This window comes from Corvus hawaiiensis, chromosome 11 (genome assembly GCF_020740725.1).
Source record: "Corvus hawaiiensis isolate bCorHaw1 chromosome 11, bCorHaw1.pri.cur, whole genome shotgun sequence".
NCBI lineage: Eukaryota > Metazoa > Chordata > Aves > Passeriformes > Corvidae > Corvus > Corvus hawaiiensis.
Window position 1 is genome coordinate 3,307,953 of NC_063223.1, and position 22,037 is coordinate 3,329,989.

Sequence of the window (22,037 nt, forward strand, 5' to 3'; positions counted from 1 at the left end):
ATTCTCACAGGATTCTTTGCTTCGAAATCACATGTGTTTGGGTTTTAGTTGTGCGGCAGCTGCAGCTTTGCCTGAATAAGGACAGAGGAGCTGCGAGGGGCCACGAGCATCTCTGGCTGTTGGGGGGCAATGCCCGGCCCCGACAGGATCACTCAGGGAAGGGCACTGGGAGCTGAATGTTATCCTGAGCCCAATGCCCAAATTTCAGGCCCCAGGCATGTGATCCTCACTGAGCTGCTCCTGTGCTCCAAGTCAAGGCAGAGCATGGCAGAGGCTGTGGCCCTGGGAGCGGTGTGGCATTGGCATGGGACAAACGGCATCAATCCTGGGAGAGCTCTTCCCCAGCCACGCACCTGTGATTCCTTGCTGACAGCAAATGCACTTCACAGTTGCTCACCACTCCTGGAGGTGCTCACTGCCACGTGTAGGGGCTGCACAAGGGGCACGGGGCTCTTTCCTAGCGGTTCAGGTCTGTTCTGGAAGGGAGCTGGGCTCTGTGCAGTCCTGAGTGACACCTCATCCAAGGCCAGAGAGGAGCAGTGGCTGCTCTGCCCCTCCTCTGACGGTGTCTCATGGTGCTGCTGCCCCACCTGGGCCCCAAGGACATCCCTCAAGTCCCTGCAAGTTGCTCAAGGAGCTGTGCAGAAGCCAAGGGCAAACCTTTCCTTGCCTTCACTGGAGCCAGGATTTCACCCACAGTCACGTCCTCCCTCAGAGCTCTCCCAAAAACAGCAGAACAATACAAAAAAAGCATTGCACATGGTGAGCTGCGATCTGCAGCCATTCCCACAGCGGTTCTGTTGCCTGAAGGAGGAAGAACGTGAACCCTGGAGGGAAGAACTTGCCAAAGTATTTAATATTTCTACATCTTGCATGGAGCTAAAGCTTCCCAAAAATCTTTAAAAATAGCTGCAGGGATGTTTGTTCAGGGTCTAAGGCTGGGCTGAGGAGGATTTGAGATACGACTTGAAGTGGGGAGCAGAGGGTGGTGATGCTGGGGGGCTTCAGCACCACTGGACTGAGGGATGAACGGGGAGGGTTCCATGCTCTTCTGAACATCCCACCTGCACTTTCAGGTTCCACATCCCCTGTAGGGAGCCTGAAAATGGGGAGGACCCTTGAGCTGTGCTGATGAGTTGGTGACAAATGGTGTCACACATTCCTACCACTCCTTATTTCATAGAAATAGTACTTTGAAATGTTCCCCTTGAAGGAAAAGGGAAGCTCTTAGTTGTGTGTGTTAGCTGCCAAGTGCCCAACGCCTGAGCCTGCTCCTTTGGACGAGGCCGGGCTGACAGCTACGGGGGACCCTTCCCTGGGCGTCCTGCGAAGGCAGCTCCGGCAGGGCAGGGCTGTGCTGGGGAGGTGAGCCCGGTGCGTGCTCCCGCCCTCCGTTGTCTGCCCAGAGACGCGATGCCGGGGGGCTTTGGTCTATCGGGTGCGCTGGCGGCCCCCGCCCACCCCCGCGGCCTCGCTCCGCCGCTCCCCCTCGCGGCACCGCTCCGGAGAGCCGGGGCTGCCCGAGAGGAGAGGGGCTGCGGGGGAGCCGGGGCTGCCCGAGAGGAGAGGGGCTGCGGGGGAGCCGGGGCTGCCCGAGAGGAGAGGGGCTGCGGGGGAGCCGGTGCCGCTGGTCGGGTGCGGGAACGGCCGCGCTCCGGGGAGGGCGAGGGGAAGATGCTGAGGCGGGTCCGGGTGCGGGGCCAGCGGCCGCGGGCGGGCCCCGAGGGGCCGGTCCGGGACCCGCCTCTGCCCGCCGCCCCCGCCGCTCGCCCGGCCCCTGCGCCGGGGCTCGTCGCGGGGCAGCAGCCGGCGGAGACGCCGAGTGACCGGCGAGGGGACAGGGAGCAGCCGCGGGGAGCCGCCACCCGGGGCACGGGGACAGGGACCGGAGGGCAGAGAGGGCGGCACGGCGGGGACGGAAGCGCCGGGAGGGGACCGGCGGGGGACACAGCACGGGGGGACACGGAGAGCGGTGGAATATTGAGAATCGAGGAGACACGGAGAGAGAGCGGCGGGGACACCCGGCTACCGCACAGGAACGCATCGGTAGAGGCTCTGCCCGCTCTCTGCCCTCACCCTGCCCCAGGCTCGATGCGGGCCGGCGCTGGCCATGGAGAAGCTGTACCTGGCGGGGAGCAGCACCTGGACCATCAACAGCTCCCTGGGGAACGGCAGCCTCCGGCTGGGGAACCTGAGCGCCGGCAGGAACAGTACCGCCGACCCCCTGAAGAGGAACGAGGACATGGCCAAGGTGGAGGTGACAGTCCTGTGCCTCATCCTGTTCCTCGCTCTGACCGGCAACCTGTGCGTGCTACTGGCCATCCACACCACCCGCCACAAGCACTCCCGCATGTACTTCTTCATGAAGCACCTGAGCATCGCTGACCTGGTCGTGGCCATCTTCCAGGTGCTGCCCCAGCTCATTTGGGACATCACATTCAGGTTCTATGGGCCAGATTTCCTCTGCCGCTTGATCAAGTACTTGCAGGTAGTGGGAATGTTCGCTTCCACCTACATGCTCCTGCTGATGTCCCTGGACCGGTGCTTGGCCATCTGTCAGCCACTGAGGTCCCTGCACAGGAGAGCTGACCGGGTCTCTGTCCTCCTCACCTGGCTGCTGTGCCTGCTGGTCAGCATCCCTCAGATCCACATATTTTCTCTAAGGGATGTGGGGAACGGGGTTTATGACTGTTGGGCAGATTTCATCCAGCCCTGGGGACCGAAAGCCTATGTTACCTGGATCACCCTCATGGTCTATATCATCCCTGTGTTCATGCTGAGCATCTGCTACGGCTTAATCAGCTTCAAAATCTGGCAGAACGTGAAGCTGAAGACGGCTCACGGGCCCAGCGTGGGTCTGGGCTCAGGCTCCCACAGAGGGATGGTGTTTGCCAGGGTCAGCAGCACCAGGCTCATCTCTAAAGCCAAGATCCGGACAGTCAAAATGACCTTTATCATCGTGCTGGCGTTCATAGTGTGCTGGACTCCCTTCTTCTTCGTGCAGATGTGGTCAGTGTGGGACATCAACGCGCCGCAGGAAGGTACAGCCTCCCCTCCCTCGCCCTGGTGTGCTTGGACGGCTCTGCTCAGTGCCCCGGGGACACCCACGGCAGAAACTGCTCCGAGCTGGTTTTGGGCAGGTGGGAGGGAGATGGGAGAAAGTCCTGAACACGGATAAACCCCCCACAGGCAGCTGAGCCGCAGCTTTCCCAGGTCAACGGCTACCACAGTCCTGGCAAATTCAGGGCCACTGTGGCTCAGGGGCAGCTCACAGGGCACGGCTGCTCAGCCTGGCCACTCTGCCCTTCCCGAGCCCTATCCCAGCTACACAGCTGTGGAAAACCCCGTGTCCTGCAGCCCATATGCATCTGTTCCCATGGGCTGGACAGAGCTGGAGCCAGGCAGGTGTGCTTTGCCTCTCCTGCTTCTCTCTGCTCCATTTATTTCAGGAGAAGTGGAATATGGCTTGTGCTCCAGGGGTTTTCCACCTGATTTAGGCTGATCAAAACTTCTAGTTCCTAGATGGGCTCTGGGGTGAAGCAGCAGCCCTCACTCATGCTGTGTTTTAATCCTGCAGTCTTGAGAGCTGCCCCTCCCTTCCCAGCACCCAAACCTCTGCTGCTTTGCTGACCCTTGGTGGAGCGGGGGTAGACAGGATTTGTCTGTCCCAATCCTTCTGGCTGCATGGGGAACCTTTCTCTTTCTCACACGGTGCCATCGGCCTTGCAGCACTTTTCCCTTTTTCCTTTTTCCTTTTCCCTTTTTCTTTTTTCTCCCCTCTTCACTTTAAGGTATCAGGGGGCTCTCCAGCCCTCCGAGCCGTTCCACACTCCTCACTCCTGTCCCCACCACGTTCCTGTCTCCTTGCAGCCCGTAGCTGCGGCACAGGGTGGGAGCTCTGCCAGGGCACTTGCTGGAGGCTTTCATGGCATGGGGAGGAAAAGCCAGGGGGTGGGTACAAGTGTTGGGAGACCCCAGCCCTTCTTCCCAGGCTCTCCTCCTCCTTGCTGGCTGCCCAGAGGCACGAGGGGGGAGCAGCACAGCCAGACTTCTCTGCAGAGGACACAGGCTTTGCTTGCAGCGTTCCCACAGCCTTGCCCTGATCCCGGACCCCTTCCCGTTACTGAGGCTTGGACACTGTGGCCAGGCAGCGTGGTGGGGTGCAGGAGAGGTGTACCCCGTGTTGGGAAGGGACTGTGGCTGTTCCTCACCTCACAGCTGTGTGGGCATAGCCACGGAAAGGGCAGAGGAGAGGGAGGGCAGGGGTCCCTGGGTGCCAGCAGCAATGGGGGCACGACTGCACCCCAATGAGCTGCACTGGGGGTGATCAGCAGATCCCAAAGGCAGGTGAGGGAGCAGTCACCTCCTTAGAAAGTGTGTTGCTTTCTCCACATAGGATGTCTTACAGAGTGTCCCTGGTGAGGGCAGGTCTCTCGGTACCTGACTGAGCCCTGGTGAAGTCTGAGGGGGCTGAACAGGGGCCCTGCCCCTGATCCCGTGTGCCACATCCCGGAGCATGGCGAGCCGCAGGACTCGGGCATGAGCAGAGCGATGCACAGAGCTTGGTCTGTGCTGGGTGAAACCCTGACACCGCTCGGAGCTGGGCTCCCACCTCAGCAGGATGCGCTCGGCATGTGCAGGGTGAAAGATGAGGCTGTAAAGAGAACAAGGCAGCGCCCTCCTTCCCTCGCTAGCGAGGGGAGAACCAGGGAGGGCTCGCCCTGTTCCCACTGATCCACTTCATTTGCTCTCCTCGCTTCCATAGAACAAGGCCCATAAGCCGAGGCCAGGGCGGCGCAGAGGCTGCAGCCCTGCCCTGAGCAGAGCGGGGTGGGCAGCAGGACGGGGCCGGTCCCAGGCAGCTGCACGGCCCCACTCCCCCAGCCCCGCCAGCCCCTGCCCTGCAGCCCCTCCGTGTCCCTTCCCCGTGGCTGATGGGGCACATGAAGGTGCCTAAATGTGAGCTCCTCGCAGCCCAGCTGCAGTGCCGGGCTCGTGGGGCAGCCCCGGAAGGGCAGGGCTGTCCGCCTGATGCTGCCTCCCCGGCCTGGCAGCAGAGATCCATCCCCCCCTAGGCGGCCACACACCCCAAAGCCTCTGTAAGGTGGGTCCGAGCTGCAGGTTATGATCCAGGTGCTGGTTTGAGCACCGGGGACCCTGCACTGCCCGCGGGTTGGAAAGAGGCTCCTGCTGCCCGCACTTCACAGGGAGCACATGCGGGGTTCCGAGCTCGGAGTCGGTCGGCTCAAGGCGCCTGTGAGGACACGAGCAGGGCTGCGAAGCACCATGATGTTATATCGGTCCCTTCACCTTGGGGCAGGAGCCCTGACACGTGGGCTGTGAGCGATGGCCCCAGTCAGTGTGTGAGAATGGGGGAGCCCCTCATCCCATCCCGCTCCTGTACTGGGTGTTTGCAGCAGAGCCCCCACAGCCCTGCTGGGGCACAGCCTCCACCCCTGCCCACCGCTCCGGACATCCCCAGGAGCGGGGAGTGCCGGGGGGAGGGGACATCCTTGAGGGACAGAGCTTGCTGGTTGCAGCACCCCTCGGGGGTCTCTGGTGCTCCAGCCAGGGAGGGGAGCAGCCCACCCTCCGGACCTGCCCTGCGGTAAGCTCCCTGAAATTCAATTTGCCTCCCGCAGAGAGGGAAGAGCTGAGTCAGCCCTGGCTGGATGTTTTTAAGTGGATAGAAACGCTGTGATGTATTTCAGGTCTTGTGCCTGGGATTTGTAACCATTCCCCATGGAATAATTTTTTAGCATATGCTTGAAATTAAAAGTAGTTGGAGCAGACATCACAAGAGCAGGAATTACGCATCCATTGGCTGAAGGTGAATTTGGAAGCTAACATTTATAGTCACACTTCTTCACTGGTTTAAAAACTGCCAGTGGATTTTTGCAGAGGCACGAAGGGACCAGAACAGCCAAACCAGCCATGTTCATCCTCGCTGCTGGCGCGTCCTCGGGCAGCAGAGGGGCTGAGGAGATGAGCTGGAACACAGGGAGCAGGATAAAGGCTCCATCTCCACCAGCAGCCACTTCATGGAGGGGATGTCCCCCCTTGTCTCGGTGCCATGGCAGATGCCCGTCCCACCATCCCGTTGTCACCAGAAGGCGCTGATCCAACCTCCCGGGTGGGACAGTGGGTACTTTCTGCTCTGGGGACAGAGAGCAGCAGCCAGAGACTCGATGTCTTGGCACCGCACTGCCACCATCCCCCCCAACACCGGGGGATGCCAGGCTCCCGGACTTCATTTACGGTGTGGGAATGGCTGTTGTCTTTCCTGGCAGAGCGCTGTGTGGGAAAAATTAATTTGAGGGAAAGAAAAATGACTGGAGAAAGGTGCTGGGAGAGCATTGGGCTGCTGGGCTGGCAGTGGGGACAGCCCAGGAGCAGGGGACGCCCCGTGGCCTGGGGACTATGGCTGTCCCACAGCCCGAGGAGCTGGAAGCTGAGAGTCTGCCTCAAATCAACCACCGACTCTGCTTGCTCCCAGTCCTGCTCTTTGCCACGGCAACTCCAAGGGCCGCGGTCCCTTTCCCGGGTTTGGGCACCTTAGACTAGGCTGACTGTGCAGGTGCTGCTGGGGGCAGCTCTGCCTCCTGGCCAGGCACTCCAGGGTAACGCCGGGCAGGCAGCAGGAGCAGGGAAATGCAGCTCATGCGGGGAAAAAACCTAAACCTAAGGTGCTGGAACGGAGGCTCGCCCCCCGCCCCGCAGCAGCTCTCATTGCCCATGGTGTTCCTGCGGGCGGGGGGCACATCCCTGGCGGGGAGGAGGTGCCGCGGTGCCGCCAGGGCTGGGGCTCTCGGCAGAGGCCACCGCGGCGTGGCCGTGCCCTGACACTGCCGTGCCTCTGTCTCGCAGCCTCCCCGTTCATCATTGCCATGCTCCTGGCCAGCCTCAACAGCTGCTGCAACCCCTGGATCTACATGCTCTACACCGGGCACCTCTTCCACGACCTCGTGCGCCGCTTCCTCTGCTGCTCCACGCGCTACCTGAAGTCGCGGCCAGCGTGTGACCTGGGCAAGAAGAGCAACTCCTCCTCCTTCGTCCTCAGCTGCAGGAGCACGAGCCAGAGGAGCTTCATGCAGCCGTCCACGACGTGAGGCCATCACCAGCCAGGACGTTGTGCCTCTGCTGTGCTGCCTCCAGTGCTTCCCTGTGGCAAGCTGTGCCCGGACAAGGAGGGGGTCTATAAATAGGTGTATATATGCCTGTCAGCATGTACAGAGGGCCTTATTTAACTGAGACGGGAGTGGGGCAGGAATTCTGTGTCCAAGTTTCAGGCTGGGATTAGACACCAGGAACTCGCTCCTGAGCCCCAAACGCTAACATCAGTGGCTTAGGGATGCCACCAGGAGGGACAGGTCTTGTCCCGAGCGACCGGGTGCTGCTGGGGCAGGTGTGACGCACCATATGGGATGGAAGGGGCTGCTGCAGCACAGGGTGATGGGTGTCATCCCCGGCACAGCGCTGGGCACTGTCCCACCTGCACCTGCAGCACGGTCCTGCAGGATGCCGGCTCCTGGCACCGCGCTCTCAGCACAGGCGCTCTCGCTTCACTTGCAGCCATTGGAGCAGAGGCAGCCCCATCCCCGCATCCCCGCATCCCCGCATCCCCGCATCCCCGCAGCCCCGCAGCCCCGCAGCCCCGCATCCCCGCAGCCCCGCAGCCCTGCACCGTGCCAGCCCTGCACCGTGCCAGCCCTGTTCCCCCTGCCTAGGCTCAGAGAAGGGCATCCTGGCGGGCAACAGGGACCAGCCTTGCAGGGCACAGCGCTGTCGCCCCAGTGTCCCCACCCCAGCTCTGGACCTCATCCCCAGCGAGGCCGTGCAGACGGTCGGCAGGAGCCTGGAGCGGGCACGGCTGGGGCCGGGATCCGGGCAGGAACGCCCTGGCCGAGCGTGCTCAGCAGCTTCCACACGGGCGGGTGTGCGGGATCCGGGCTGGGCTCCGTGGGCTCTGACAGGGACAGTCCCGTCACATCCCCGACACCAGGCCTGGCTCTGGGGTCAGCGCAGATCCCGTGAAGGCTCCCGTGAAGGTTCCAGTGCCTTTCGCTTGCTCTCTAGCGCACAGGGCATGCTCACGGCATGGATTTTAATTGCTGACAAAACCTGTAAATAAAGTTTTCTGACTGTGTCTGGTGGAAGGTGGGAGGGAGGCGTGGGTGGAGCGCTGGGCTGAGCGAACGAAGGGGGCCGGTGGGCAGCAGGGCTGGAGCACCGCACACACCCAGCTGCGCTCACCGCGGTGCCGCTGCCGGTGTAGCGCTGCCCAGCGCTGGGATCCGCACCCGGCGGCACAGAGCTGCCTGTGACATGGGCACTGGAGGGGGCACAGCTGGGGCTCTCATACGGTGATGTAATTTGGCCTTTCGTGTTGGGAATGAACATGAAAAATACATTTAAATGTGTCCTTTATTTTTTCACTGTCACCAGCAGGTCTATTTGCACCTTTCCTACCCTGACATTCCTTTGATTTTTTTTTTTTGTGGGAGCTCCAAGTGAGCTCTCAGCACATTTGCTGACTGGTTGAAATCCTCAGGACACTATAGAGCATCTTCCTCCCACGTTCACCTCCTTCTCCTTGAGGGTCACTCACTCCCGCACAAAACGAGGAAGGAGGGGTCTCCTTTTCTCGAGAGTCTGAGGGCCTGGTGCATCCTCCACCTGCCGGGGAGGAGAGAACATGGCAATAGATGTTACTGGGACGGATGCCTGGAGAAGAGAGGGAGCTTTGGGAGACACGGGGAATTGCCCTCCAGCCCTGGCTGCAGTTTCTGGTGGTGGTCTGGGGCTCAGGCAGGGCCATGCCCCATGCCTGGAGGTGCTGCAGCCAAGTGGTGCCACGGCTGAGCTCCTGCACTGTTCCCGGCTGCGGCAGAGCAGGGACAGGGAGAGCAGGAGTGTCCCAGGGGAATGCATTGCCAAAAGGCTTTTCAGGAGGGTCAAAAGTGAAACAGAGGTGCTGACAGGTGTGCCCCAAGTATTGGGAGCCCAGAGAGCAATGTGGTGGGGACATCAGCATTTCAGGGTTTTTTGGGTTCAGGCAGTGAACTACTAGAACAACAACAACAAAAAATTTAGAAGTAGTAATAAGCCCATTATACAATTGATTTTAATTATTTTTATTCCCACAAAAAATGCTCATGGTGAAGTGTTTTTTGAGACTTTTTTCCCCCTATAAATACCTAAATATATTTTTCTTTTTAATCACTCCATCCTTCTTGGGCCCTGATGTTGCAGGAGCTTGGGTACCACATTGCTATGGAGTAACAGCAGTATGCAATCCCAAGCCCTTGGAAGAGCTCCAGTAGAAAACCTGGCTCCCTCTCGTCCTTGGCATGGCACTAGAGGAACCTTTGGCTCCAAGTCTTTGCTGGAAGCCAAGGGAAAGGCGCACATGGACACAATTGAGAACAGCCTCTGAACAACGAGACCTCCTGGACCCTGGTTCAGCAAAGCACTTAAGGCTGGAGCCAAAAGAGTATTCAAGGGCCTCAAAGTGAAAGTGCAGCTCCGTGGAAGAGGGACCGGCAAATTAATTGACAATACAGGGGAGGAAATAGCTCTGAATCGGCCCTCTCGCCCCTCACTCCTCTTTCCCTGGAGCCAGAGCAGCAGGGTCCCGGCAGAGGCTTCTTCCTCTGCTCTCCCCACCCATCAGGGCGACCCCGGGATGCTGAGGGAGGGCCTGGCTGGGTGTGAGTCCCCCCTGCCGGGCAGAGCCCGAGGGTCGGTGCGGTCCTGCCCCTCCCGCAGCCTCCTCGCTCCATCCCAGGACGCAGTGGAGGGACAGCGCTGCCCGTGTGGGATGCACACGCTGCTGTGGCTGGAGCAAACTCGGCAGCGACTGAGCAATTGTGTAGTGAGGATTGTCCCTGCAGAACGAACCCAAGCTTTGCTTAGAGCCCAGCTCAAGCGAGGTTCCCCAGGCTCTGTGTCCCCCCTGCCCTCCTGCAGCCCCAGCGCTCAGGGCCATGCACAGGGCTGGGTCCCACCCGCGCTGTCCTGCCCTGTGTCCTGCCCATGGCACTGAGCGATGCTCCACAATTAAGTGCATAACTGAGCATCAAAGTGCCACGAGCGGGTTTGCAGCTGGCGGTGGCCCAGGATCAGCTCACACTCTCAGAGCAGACACAACACGTCATGCATGGCCTGGTCTGGCTCTCACAGCTTGGCTGAAATGCAAGTACACATGAAAAAAGTTTGGTTTAGCTATTCTATCCCTAAAAGTTTTGTGCAGCAGTTTAATGCAGAAGCTCCCACAACAGCAGTTGTTTGCCACAAATAGCAACTCCTGTGAGGGAATTTCTGTCAGTGCCTTCCCAGCCTGAAGGGATGGAGGAGCAGGCAGGGTTTAGTTGGTGGCCAGCAGCAGCTCTGCAGCCTCACTGCTTGCCCTGCACCTGCAGGCTGTGGCCCAGGGCTGTGGTCCAGGAGGTGCTGCCGTCTCTCCCACAGGAACTCCCAGGGGTCCTGGAGGGCAGAGGGTCTGTCTGGGCTGCTCCCTGAGCCATGATGGGCTTCTGGCTTTGGGATGGAGTAAGGAGCAGCCTCGGGGCCTGCCTCCATCTGCAGAGAGCATCCCTGAGAGCCAGCTCTGCTGTGGGGTCCTGCTGTGATGCCCAGTTCCCTTATCAGGGGTGTCCATGTGCAGGTCCCTCACCAGGCAGGGGTGTCCGTGTGTGCAGTGTCCACCTGCCCGAGGGCAGGGAGCCTGCATAGAGGGGGTTGTGCAAGGGCTGCTGGGGCAGCTGTCAGGACCTAAATCTCCTTCCGGAGAGCAACTCGGATGTTGCTGCAGATCTTGGAGAGTGCCTCAAAGAGGGGGTCACAGAAGGTGTGGATGCAGAGGGAGTAGATCCGGCTGACACACTGGATCTCTATCAGGTAGCTCTTGATGCAGGGCACCACTGCCCAGATGTGGCAGAAGGAGATGAGGGCAAAGAGGAAGCCCCAGACGACGGCCAGGGGGATGCCCAGGACGGCAGAGAGCAGCCGGTAGCACCAGTACTTGCTGACGGTGAAGGTGGTGTAGCTGGTTTTCCAGACGCCGTCGAAGCTGTATGTTCCCACAGGCTCAGCTATCACATCCTCAAAATCCACCTGGGAGGAGAGCAGATGGACATAGGGGAGGTTGGGGGTCAGCAAAGGCCCCAATGCAAGGAGGAGGGGCTGCACAAGGTGGGAGCAGATGCCAAACGGACGGGGCTGGGGAGAGTGGGGACTGTGCTGGGGGTGGATCCATGGATCCTTGCACCCCCAGCAGGGACAAGCCCCTGCGGAGATGGGAGATCCTCAGGGCTCCCAGCACTGCCTGGCCACAGCCTGTGGGCAGCACAGTGGTGGGCTCAACCCACAGCTGAGACTCCAGCACCGGGGGATCACAGTGCCCACCCCATCCCCTGATCTGGGGTGAGGTGTGAGGGCCAGGCGGGAGCCCTTGGAACAGGAGCTGTGCGTGGGAGTGTTGGCTGCAGAGGCGGCCAGAGCCCATTCCTGCTCTTTTTTTAGCATTCAGGGACGTGGCTGCCCACTCAGTGGGAAGGTGTTTGTGCTAATAAAGATCCAGCAGCCCTCTGGATTTATGGATTATTTATTTATACCCGTAGAATGAGGTGCTCAGTGCTGTCTGTCCATGTTCCTCCTGGGAAAGGGAGCTGGGGCTCAGCCCTGCCTATGCTGTTTGTGCAGGCACAGGGGGTGTCTCTGAGTGGCACACACTCCCCAAAACTCCATGCAGAGATCCCCTTGGGTGTAACTCACTTCTAGAGAATAGATAAGCTGAGCTATTTGCCTTAAAATCCAGCCTGGCCTCCCCTTGGGCAGCTGACATGTCTGTACATTCATGTTAAATTACAATATCCATTCTGCTTTTGGAAGCACTTGGCTCACAAAATCACCCTGCGTCATCTTTAATTTCCTGGAGTGAGCAGGAGGTGCTGGGAGAAGCATTGACATGAGTGAGGAGCCAGCAGCCCTGAGAGCTGGTCCTGAGGTTCCATCAGCAGCCCCTGGAAAGTCCAGGTGTGCTGGGGACTAGCCCAGCTTACTGCCCAACTGCCTGATGAGCTCATCAGGGATCAATTAATGCAGGGAGCAGCAGGATATAAAAGCAGAGGCTCTGCCTCTTTGCTTGTTTTGCTGCCATCACAGTGGGAGTGGATCTGGAGGAGCAGTGGAGCTTTAGACTCAGACTGATTCTGGCTCCTGGGCAATGCCTGGAGAGGCTCAGGGACCAGCATGTGCAGGTACTGCTCCTTTATAGAATCGTGGGACCATTTAGGTTGGAAAAGCTCTCTTAAGGTCACCCAGTGCAGCCGTGCACTGCTCTGTTGCTGTGTTTGGAGGAGGTTTGTGAAGCTCTGCAAAGCCTCTGTGGCCAGTGCCACCCCTGCAACGTGATCCCGAGTTCTGGCTGTTGCTTTGTGATGCTCAGGATGTTTATCCGTGGCCAGGTGAGCCCTTCATCAAATACAGCACTGTCGTTCCCTGCTCCCCTGCTGGCTGGCTCTCTGCTCCCCGTGTTCCAGAGCACTCCTGGATGCCCCGGGGCTTTGGAGCGTGCCTCTGGCTGTCCCTGGGAGGAGGAGGGGGAGCTGTGCTCTGTCCCGGGGCTGGCTCTGCCCTCCGGCCCCAGCTCGATCGGCTGGGCTATTTTAAGGTGGAGGAATGCTGAGGAGCCCGAGCTCTGAAGCCTTCCAGTGCTGGTGGAGCAGCAGCGTGGCCGTGGGAGTGGGGAGCTTGGAAGGTCTCTTCAGGCTTTGGCGACTCTGGAGTGGGAAAAGGCAGGGGTGTGCTGGGGAAAAGGGGCTGGTGAGAGGCCTGTGGGTGGCTAGGACAGCACTGGCATTGTCCTCCAGGAGTAGCTGGTGGCATTCCCAAGCTGGGGAGCAGGTGTGTGCCCCAAAGCGCTGCCTGGCCCTGGGGTGAGTGGGCTGAGGGCTCTCCTGGTCCCTGCTGCCATGGCAGAGGGCTGCTCCCCTGGCCTGGCACCTGTCCAAGCCTCAGGCCAAGGCTGTGGGATGCACTGGCAGGGAGTGGCACAGATGCTGGACATGGTGCTGGGAATGTGCTTGGGATGCCGAGGTGTTGGGCAGACAGGTCTCACCATGCCAGAAAGGAGCCCAGCGATACTGTCACAGCTCAGCCAAGGGAGTTTAATTTGGCCATTTGGTTGTAGCTGTAATGATGTTTTAATGCCCAAATCCAAGTGCTGCCAAGGTCACGGCCCTTTGCAGAGCCTGTGTGAGCAGTGCTGTGCACGCTGTCCCTTCTGGTGTGACAAACACAGTTTTAGCAAAACCCTTCCACCTCCTGTGGTTCCCCTTTGGGCTGGAATTACCTCTGGCTAACAGAGACAAATTTTGTTTGCAATTCTAAGGGAGTCTAGAGGAAGCCCCGGAGTTAGAATGGGAATTCCTCTTGGTCAGAAACAGGGAGGGAGCTGGGAGCTGCTGCACCTCTGGGCTGCCCTGGGGGAACAGTCTTCCACAAATATGACAATGTACATCAAACAATCCGGTACGGAGGCTGTTGTGTCTTGAAGGCCAGCAGCCTTTCCCCAATATCCCTTTAAATCAGTGATATTTAATCTCTGTGTTATTTTTGGCTGCCCACTTGCTGGTACAAAGGAAGGCATCTCCATAAATTTTCAAGCCGTTATGAAACTGGAGAGCCCATTCAAGGAATGGGAAATATGGCATTAACTGGAGCCAGGCATGCCACCCCACCAGTGTCTGGGTGCCCAGCCAGCAGGGCTGTCACCTCCCCACAGCCCTGGAGATGGCACCTCTTGGGGCACATGGACAAAGATCAACAGCACCGGCTGAGTCGAGCCAAACACAGACCAAGGTCTGACACCAAATCCTGGTTCCAGTGGCACTTCTACAGCGCAGTGTGGGACAGCCCTACCTTCACGACGTCCTCGTTGATGTGCTTGGGGTCTCTGTTGACCAGGTCGATCTCCTTGGTGTGCTGGTCCTTGATGATGATCCTCTCCTCCAGCTCGCTGTGCTCCTCTGCCATGGCTGCTCTGCCGGCCCCGGAGTGGAGCGGGGACTGTGGCTGTGCTGGGGGGACCCGGGGAGGGCAAGGGGGAGGCACTGGCCCCGCCTGCAGCAGCTGCCCTGCTCTCCTGGCACTGCTCCAGGCTAAAATTAATGTCCTGACTGCCGAGGCCACCCTGAAGTGTCCCTTAAAGGGGCTTTTCTGGGGCCAGCCCCTGTGCTGTCACCTCAGGGGCATGGCATGTGTGTGGGTGGCTGGTGGCCTTTGAGCCAGGGCAGGGGTGGCGTGGGGTGGGTGTGCAGCCCCCCCACCCCAGTTGTGCTGGGGGGATTTTACCCTTGTGTGGGGGAAACAATGCCCAAATTGGGGCAAAATTCCTCAAAAGCCTGAAAGAAATTGGTGTTTATGAATCTGAGTGATTGGGGAGACAGGAACCATGTCTATAAATATCACCCAGAGAATCCATATTGTCCTGGGATGGCCAGTGCTCCTCAGGGTCCCTTCAGAGCCCAGGAGAAGGCTTGTGGTGCCAGCCTGGATTCCTTAGGTTCCAGCTTTTTCATCCACAGAAACTTGAGGAAATCCAAGACCAACCCACAGAACCAGAGTGGCTGGAATTTCTCTTCCAGGGATACTTAGTACATTAATGAAGATTTATTTAACTTAGGCTGTATTTTGCTAATCCTCCTCAATGTCTCCTGTGAGCTCTTGGCTTTCATGATCTGAAGATTTGTTCAAAAGTAAAGGTTTTGTGAAAAAAGCACTTCAAAAAATAGGGGTAGAGAGAGAAGGCTATGTGTCCCCCCCAGGATGGGTGGAGAGGGAGGGATGGGCAGCTCCCTGAGCAGGCTGGAGGTGCCCACACAAGTGCTGAACGTGGAAGGGCCACTGTGGAGCCCATGAGCACGGCTGGCATGGCAGGGGAGGTATTTTAAGGCAAAAGGCTCTGCTGCCTTCCAAAAACATCAGTGCCTGGACAGTGCTGCTTTTATCAAACCCTCGTGGCTCCGTGCCTGGAGCTTTCAGCCCCTGGGGCTGATAGAATACAGAGCAGAAATGGGATTGAGTTCCTTCATTGGGCTGAGGTGTTGCAGGTCTTGGACATGTTCACGTTTCCTGAAAACTTGTGATGGCAAAGGTCTGGCTGAGCCTGACTGTGGGTCTAAGGCTGCCAGCCTCCTCCAACTCCTTTTTTTCACTATTTTTTCTGGAGTCAGGTTGGTGCCTCAGTCTGGAGACTTTTGTTTTTTCCTCGGGATTTCAGCTCCGGTGGAAGCTGATGTGGTGATGCCCTGGGTGTGACACATCCACGGCTGAAACTGAAGTGAATGCAGCTTGTCAGAGACCTCCTTGACTCCCTCTACAGGGAGAGAAAGGGCAGCGCTGGGGTGTGAAAGTCTGTGAACCCGCAGGATCCTGCAAAGGCATGCGGGGCACCTGTGGAGAGGGGACAAACTCTGGAAAGGGTCATGAGCGTGGGGCTGTGAGTGTAAATCTGGCAGGTTGTTCTGGAGAGGAGTGCCCATCAATGTCCCTCTTCTGGGCAAAAGGACACTGGAAAACTCTTTGATGGCACCCATTCCACATCCCTGCATCTCCCTCTGCTACTCCACAGAAGCTGGAAGGTCCCTAACACAGCACAGACTGGTGTTGGAGGTAAAACCCTTCCACACCCCAAGATTTTGGGCAGCAGCTCCAAGGCCAGACCTGCTTGGTCACAGCTGGATCCTCTAGCAGAGCTCTGTAGCCCTGCTGCTCAGTGGCTGAGCACGAATTGTGCAGGGTGTTTTAGCAAAATCAGCTGTTTCCCGGCGTCGGGGCCGAGGAGCCGGCTCTGGTGTGAGCTCAGAGCTGCGGCTGCCCTGGCCGGGAGCCAGCCCCCAATTTAGGAGGCGCAGCTGCTCTGCGGGGCTGTCCCTGCCCGCTGGGGACTGCGGCCTCGGGCATTTGCTCCCCGATTCTCCTGGGCCGCTCCCACCTGGATGCTCCGCCGGGGCCGCGGGTGCCGGTGCCCTGCGCTCCCCAGGGCCGGGGCTCTCCCCGGCGGCCCCGGGCCGGGCAGAGGGCGGCGGAGGGGTGTCGGGGCACTCACCCCTGCCCCTCCTCCGTGAGGCATTTCTGGGGGCATGAGTCACTCCCTGTCTTTAGGCCGGGCCGGGCTGCTCCGTGCTGTCCCCACCGGGCAGGCGGCTCCGGCGGGCCGGGAGTGGGAGGAGGGGAATGCGCACCCACGCAGGGCAGCGTGCAGGTAGCCGATGTCTCCAGCAGCAAGGAGAGGGAGGGGGATATTCTGTTGCACTGTAGGTGCTATAAATAAATGTATTTCCGAGTACTTTCAGGCTGTGAATGGGACACCGTGTAAAAGTGGAGTCACATACACAACGGAGGCAGGAGCAGGGGACACCTGCTCAGTGCTGCTCCCGTCCCCCCATGTGCTCTGCTGGACAGATCTGCCCCAAAAGGGATGCCATGGAAGGTTTTTTTCACTGAAATCCAAACCTTTCATTGTGAGAACATTTGTTAAGACACCGGGTGACACATTTCCCTCTGCAGAAACAAGCAGTCACCATTGCCCCTGCCCTGACCAGCCTTGTACATGCTCTCAGCGGGAGCATTGCTTTTGGGAACAGACTGTCAAGACCTGAGCAGGTTGTAGGACTCAGACTGTGGACCTGGAAGCCTTCTAGAAGTCAGATAAATAACCTGCTGCTTGGACCCAGTCAGCAAAATGTATTTATTTCTCTTGAGCAGAGAAGAATAAAGCAGAAATAAAGCTCACATAGATCAAAGCTACTGTCAAAATGAACAGACCAGAATTGCAGTGAAGGAATAGCAAAGAAGGAGAAATTGGGAGTGTTTCTATGGAGTCCTGGGAGAGGATGTGGTGTGCTGTGGGGGAGAGAGGACAGCCAGGTGAAGCGATGCTGGTGAATTAGGCCAAAGCAGGAGCAATGGCTCTGTGCATAGATCCTGACCTCGGGGGATTTAATCCTTCACTCAGTTCAGCTTTTCTGAAGGGGCAGCAAATGAGGGAGTGTTCCAGGTGAGTGCCATGTGCTGCTGGATGGGAGTGAGGGTGAGGGAGCAGCTCTGTCTGCAGTGCTGGGAGCAGAGCTCTCCTTTCATCTTTTATTTTAAAACAGCACAAATCTGCCTCCCTGCCTTCTTTGCATGAGCATCTTTCAGCTCCTGTGATAACCTGCTATAGGCTAAAGCTTGGTTTTAATGATCTGTTACCTCTCGCTGCAGTGGTGTGGGGTGGTCCTGCCTGGGGTTCCTTGGGTATCTCCCTGTGCAGTCAGAGGCTGCAGCCTGCCCTCAGTGCCAGGAGAACCCACGGCTGGCCTTGGTGGTGCTGGGGAGCAATTGCTGTTGTTTTGGGTACAAATCTGCCAACCTGGCCAATGGATCTGCAACCGAGTGCCTGTGTCCTGTGCTGGCTTTAGAGAGCCTTGGCACGAAGGTGGGTGGTGACATCGTGTCATGGGAAGTTTGTGCTGGGCAGCACCTCTAGTTCTGTGGCTTTTGCTGAGGGGTTTGCTCAGAAATAATTTATTATTGCAGCAAACAAGTTGGATCAAATGCAGGGGAGGAGCAAAAGCCCCAGGTGAGGGTGTTTAATGCAATTTTGCTGGTGAACTTGAGAACACCTGAGGATTGTGTGCTTCCAAGTGAGTGGGATGGATCTTCTTCATCTCCCTCAAATTCCCCCTCTCTTTTCCTGTTCTCCCACCTCTCTCACAGGGATTTCAGGCCATGACTCCCCTCAATCCTAGCCAGCACTTTGCCCTTTTCCTGCCTGGTTCTGCTCTCTGTTAGCATCACAGAGGACTCCAGTCTTACTGGAGCTGTTTGTGTCAGAGCCCTTCGGTGAAAGTCCTGCCTTGGGCATTGGTGTCCTGGCTCCTGCATGGGGCTCTTATGCTTCGGTGACCCCTCAGTCCTCCAGGACCAACAACAGAGGATGCTCAGGGCAGGGATGTGCTGGTGTTACCTCTGCAGAGGCAGCGGAAATTGTGGCTGGCAAATACAAGTTTGAGCAGAAGCTCTGTCATGTTTAATATCAATTAAAATTAAATTTCAGAGAGGAAGTACAGAAGAACAGTAATTTATCATTCAAGTTGTTGTCTTAGTTTGTTTCTATACCAGGAGTCTTGCCCTTTAAAAGAGAGAGAAAGTCTATGAATATCAGATTCATGTCCTTGTGATACACAACCACCAATCCCTCTGCATCCTGGTCTCTGCTGTAAGTGCTGGGAGAGGAGCTGGGGGATGCTGTGGGTGCTCTGCTGGGGGCTGGTGTGTGCTGCCTCTCTGCAGTCATGAGCCCAAGGGGGGCAAGTGTGGGGCCACATGGAGCAGTCTGGGCTGTCCTTGTGGAAATACTTCTTTATTTGTTCTTTGTAAGTTCTTTCCTTTTTAATGAGTTCTTCATTTGCCATGGAGCCCCTCAGTGTAGATCAGGCTGGGAGAGCTCAGCTGTGACACCACGTGAGGCTGCATTTCATCCCATGGTCTGTGATCAACAGTTCTTCCTTTTCCTTAATTTGAGCTATGAGCTTCTTTTTGCTCTGGACATCTTTCTTCTGAGTCATAGGGATGCCAGGGGTGCATCAGCTGCTGTCAGCACCCTTGGGTCTGGACTGTGGGTCCCTCAGGGTGAGCTGGGAGGAGATGAAACCCCATTAAGACACCCAAGTGCTGTTTAATGACACCAGTGCTCTGGGTGTCTCAGGCCCCATCTGCCACTGCTTCTCCTGTTATGCAGCCCATCAGGCACTGGTTGAGCCCATTCCCTCTCCAGCAGGTCCTTACAGCTGTGGACAAAGCTGGGTTTCAGACGTTGAACCAGAGACTGTCCCTGCTGGGTATGGGGGATGGAGGAGTGTTGGTGCTGGAGGAGCACCCTGGCTGATGGTGCTGAGGCTGAGCAGGGCTGGAGGTGTGTCCAGCAGTGGGGTCTCACCAGCCCCAGCCAAGCCAGGGGCTTCAGAGCGCTGCTGTGGATAGTGCCAAGGCTGCTGTGATTGAAAACTACTCTGGGTAACTCACGGGATGTTGCTGCTCCCCTGCTGAAGGCACAGGACAGCTCTGGAGTGGCCTCTTTCAGCTCGTGTTTATGTCGCCTCCTAATCTCAGCTCTTCTCTCTCACACCAGCACTCTGAATTCCTTCGGATTTTCATTTTAAAATAGCCTCACTTGGCTTTTCCTTATCAAGAGACAGTCTTGTCTTGATTTATCACTTGTGACATAACCAGTGGGGTATTCTGAGATAATCAGAGTTAACCAGTTGTGCTGCTGGTTAGAGCAGGGGTCCCAACCTGCCTTGGGCTGTCATTTGTCCCGGTGGTGTTTCTCTCTGGAATCCAGAGCAGGCAGCAAGAGAGTGATGCTTTCCTGTTCAGCATGGAGGATGAGCAGCCAGGCACCAGGGGCACTGCCAGCAGGCAGGAACCCAGTCATGGCTCAGGGAAGGGTTCTTAGCCAGCTACAGTGAATGCAGTGGGAAACCAGGTGGTTCAAACTGTCTCACTGGCAAGAAAACGAGCCCAAATAGGGGCTTTGTAGCACAGGTTTAAGGTAAGAAGAGAGTGAGCGTGTCTGTGTGTGCTCTGTGACGAGCACCCTCAGGGTGGGGCTGGCTGCTCTCCTGGCCTGGTCTAACCCCAGCTCCAAATCTCCTCTTCAGGACCAGATTCCCCCATGGCAGTGTCCAATTTCTCTGTGGAAGCAGAGCTGGGCTTTGTGTGAGCCAGCCCTGGGTGAGGGGTGTGTGAGGCAGCGGTGCCTGAGTGCTCAGGAGGAGGGGAAGGGGCTGCCCCGGTGGGAGCTGCCCCGGTGGGGGCTGCCCTGTGGCTGAGACGTGCAGAGGGGTTTGACATTACTTGGCTGTGGCACAGCCAGGAGGCTCCTAATGCCTGCAAATAAAATCCTTTCAAGCCCTGGAGCAGGATGAGTCTCATAAGAACTCAGCACAGAATCTAGATGCTATTTCTAGCACTGTGAGCTTTACATGTGGAGGTTTCAGCTGCTCTTCCCCATCCTGCTCTTGTTCTGACCTATTGTGGTTCTCTTCTCTCTGGCAGTGCCTGTCTAGAAGCTGAATACTGGGCTGGACTCAGGCTCCAGTGTGGCTGCTGAATACCTTCCCTTTCCAAAGTGGCAACTGTGGAGCTAAGGCAGATGGCCAGGCTGTGTTTCTGTGGCACTGATGGGTGGGCTGGCTGGGCTCGGGGGTCCCTGAGGACAGCATTAGCCCTAACGTGGCAGGGGGGGTTACTTTGAGCCAGAAGCAAAAGCTGACAAGTTTGTGAGCACCTAATATCCCAGCTTAGCATGATGACAGCTGCTGGAACCAGGGCTGGAGAGGGCAAATATAGCAACATGGAAAGAGCTTCCTGTCTCCCTCTCCATCAGAGGAAAGTCTCATGTAGCAGTGCATGTGATGATGTGCGACTGGAAAAACTGCTCTGGTGAAGAATAGAAGCCCCAGCAGGCTGCCCAAACCCCACTGGCAGTTTCCTCTTCCCCTGGGCTGTCAGAGGCAGTGGGATGCTGCTTCAGGACGTGTCCCTGCCCATCATTGCAGGGCTGTCCCAGAACTGTGGCCCCTGGCTGGCTGGTGTGAGCGGTGCCTCTCCAGCTGCCCTGAGCCAGGTCTGTGCCTGGCTGCCCCGGCCAAGACTTGTCCTGGGTTTGCAGCATTCCCTGGGGAGCTGCCCCAGCCTAGGGATGCTGAGCAGAGGGTGGTGTCTTATGGGTCAAGCTGGGCTCTTTCCCCCTTTCTGCCTTGGCTCCAGCAGCCCAGAGGCCATTCTCACTCCCAACAATGACCAACACCAAAAGGAAATGTTACCTCTGCTTTTATTTGTTTTTCCCCTTCTAGACCTTATTTATTGAAAGCAAAACAAACCACGTGTCTTGGGCAAATATTATGACATTTCATTATTCACACTTGGTGTGATAAGTGAGCTGGTTTAGGGGCTGTGGTTCATGATTTATTTAGTTTGGATGTGGATATAAATCCAGTCTATGGAGGAAGCACTGTAACTCTGTAGGAATGTGGATGCTCTCATGTCTCCTGGAGCATAGCCAGTACCCGGTACCTAATTTGTGGTGTTTTAATGCAAACAGGGCACACAAACCCATTTGTAATGTTGTAGGAACCAGGTGATTTCAGCAGTGTCTAAGAAGATCTGAGTAGTGGAAGGTGCATATTGGCTCGTTAGACGGAGAAGGGAAATTCCATTTAAAATAAACATTTATTTAGTGCATAAAATTATTGATTGCTCTGCTTAGGATAAAAGGGAGAACTAGAATAAATACTCTTTATTTTGTTCCATTGCCTTTATCTTGAAGACAGCCTTTGGGGATTTCAGCTCCAGCTGCCCATGTTCCTACGATGAACACCTGCAGCAGAGGGTGTCAGGCACAGGAGGGTGCACATGGAGCTTGCCTAGGTGCAGTGACAGTGACAATCCCGTCCCCACTGTGCTTCCCCCTCATCCCACTGCTTCCAGGGGAGATGCCTGTCTGGGCACGGCTCTCCTGGGAGTGCTCTCCTTGCATCGGTGCCTCTCTGGGGTCAGGTCACGGAGCGTCTGTGCCCAGGCCTGGCACAGCTCCTTCTGTGACTCGCATCTGTGCCTGAGGTGTAATTTTGGCTCAGAGCTTCCCGGGGTCTCTGGGATGGATAGAACTGCTCTGTATGGCAAGCTGTGCTCTAGGAGAAGAAATGTTTTAAGTGCAAGGCAAGCTGTTGAGGGCTGGAAAAAACAACAGGTTTTGGTCCACCTTTGAGTACCCAAGAGCCAAACCTTGTGAGGTGCTGGTCCTTCCGCTGTGGGTAAAGCTGCTCTGTGACCCCTGTGGGGCTTGGCCATGCTGGGATCTGTGAGCCTGTTCCAGGTCTGTGCTGGGGCTTTCCAGGAGTTAACACTGAACTATTTGTATTTTTATGGGTGTTGCCGACTGGGACTATTTACGACAGAACTAAAGGAATTAATATTCATAACTT

The 22,037-nt window shown here is 57.3% G+C and overlaps 3 protein-coding genes across 3 annotated transcripts; 1 reads left to right on the forward strand and 2 right to left on the reverse strand.

Annotated features, from left to right (window-relative positions):
- Nucleotides 1-1,431: 1,431 nt before the first annotated feature.
- LOC125331685 (translation initiation factor IF-2-like) lies at nt 1,432-2,112 on the reverse strand. The gene is made up of 2 exons (XM_048315983.1): nt 2,077-2,112; nt 1,432-2,025 (listed from the first exon to the last, which is right to left on the reverse strand). The coding sequence occupies exons 1-2, from the start codon at nt 2,110-2,112 to the stop codon at nt 1,432-1,434; spliced, it is 630 nt and encodes a 209-aa protein (XP_048171940.1).
- Nucleotides 1,833-8,427, forward strand: OXTR (oxytocin receptor). Its single transcript, XM_048316177.1, has 2 exons — nt 1,833-3,041; nt 6,868-8,427. The coding sequence occupies exons 1-2, from the start codon at nt 2,111-2,113 to the stop codon at nt 7,107-7,109; spliced, it is 1,173 nt and encodes a 390-aa protein (XP_048172134.1). The 5' UTR covers nt 1,833-2,110; the 3' UTR covers nt 7,110-8,427.
- A 686-nt stretch (nt 8,428-9,113) lies between these two features.
- Nucleotides 9,114-14,085, reverse strand: CAV3 (caveolin 3). Its single transcript, XM_048316178.1, has 2 exons — nt 13,924-14,085; nt 9,114-11,115 (listed from the first exon to the last, which is right to left on the reverse strand). The coding sequence occupies exons 1-2, from the start codon at nt 14,035-14,037 to the stop codon at nt 10,774-10,776; spliced, it is 456 nt and encodes a 151-aa protein (XP_048172135.1). The 5' UTR covers nt 14,038-14,085; the 3' UTR covers nt 9,114-10,773.
- Nucleotides 14,086-22,037: the final 7,952 nt, after the last annotated feature.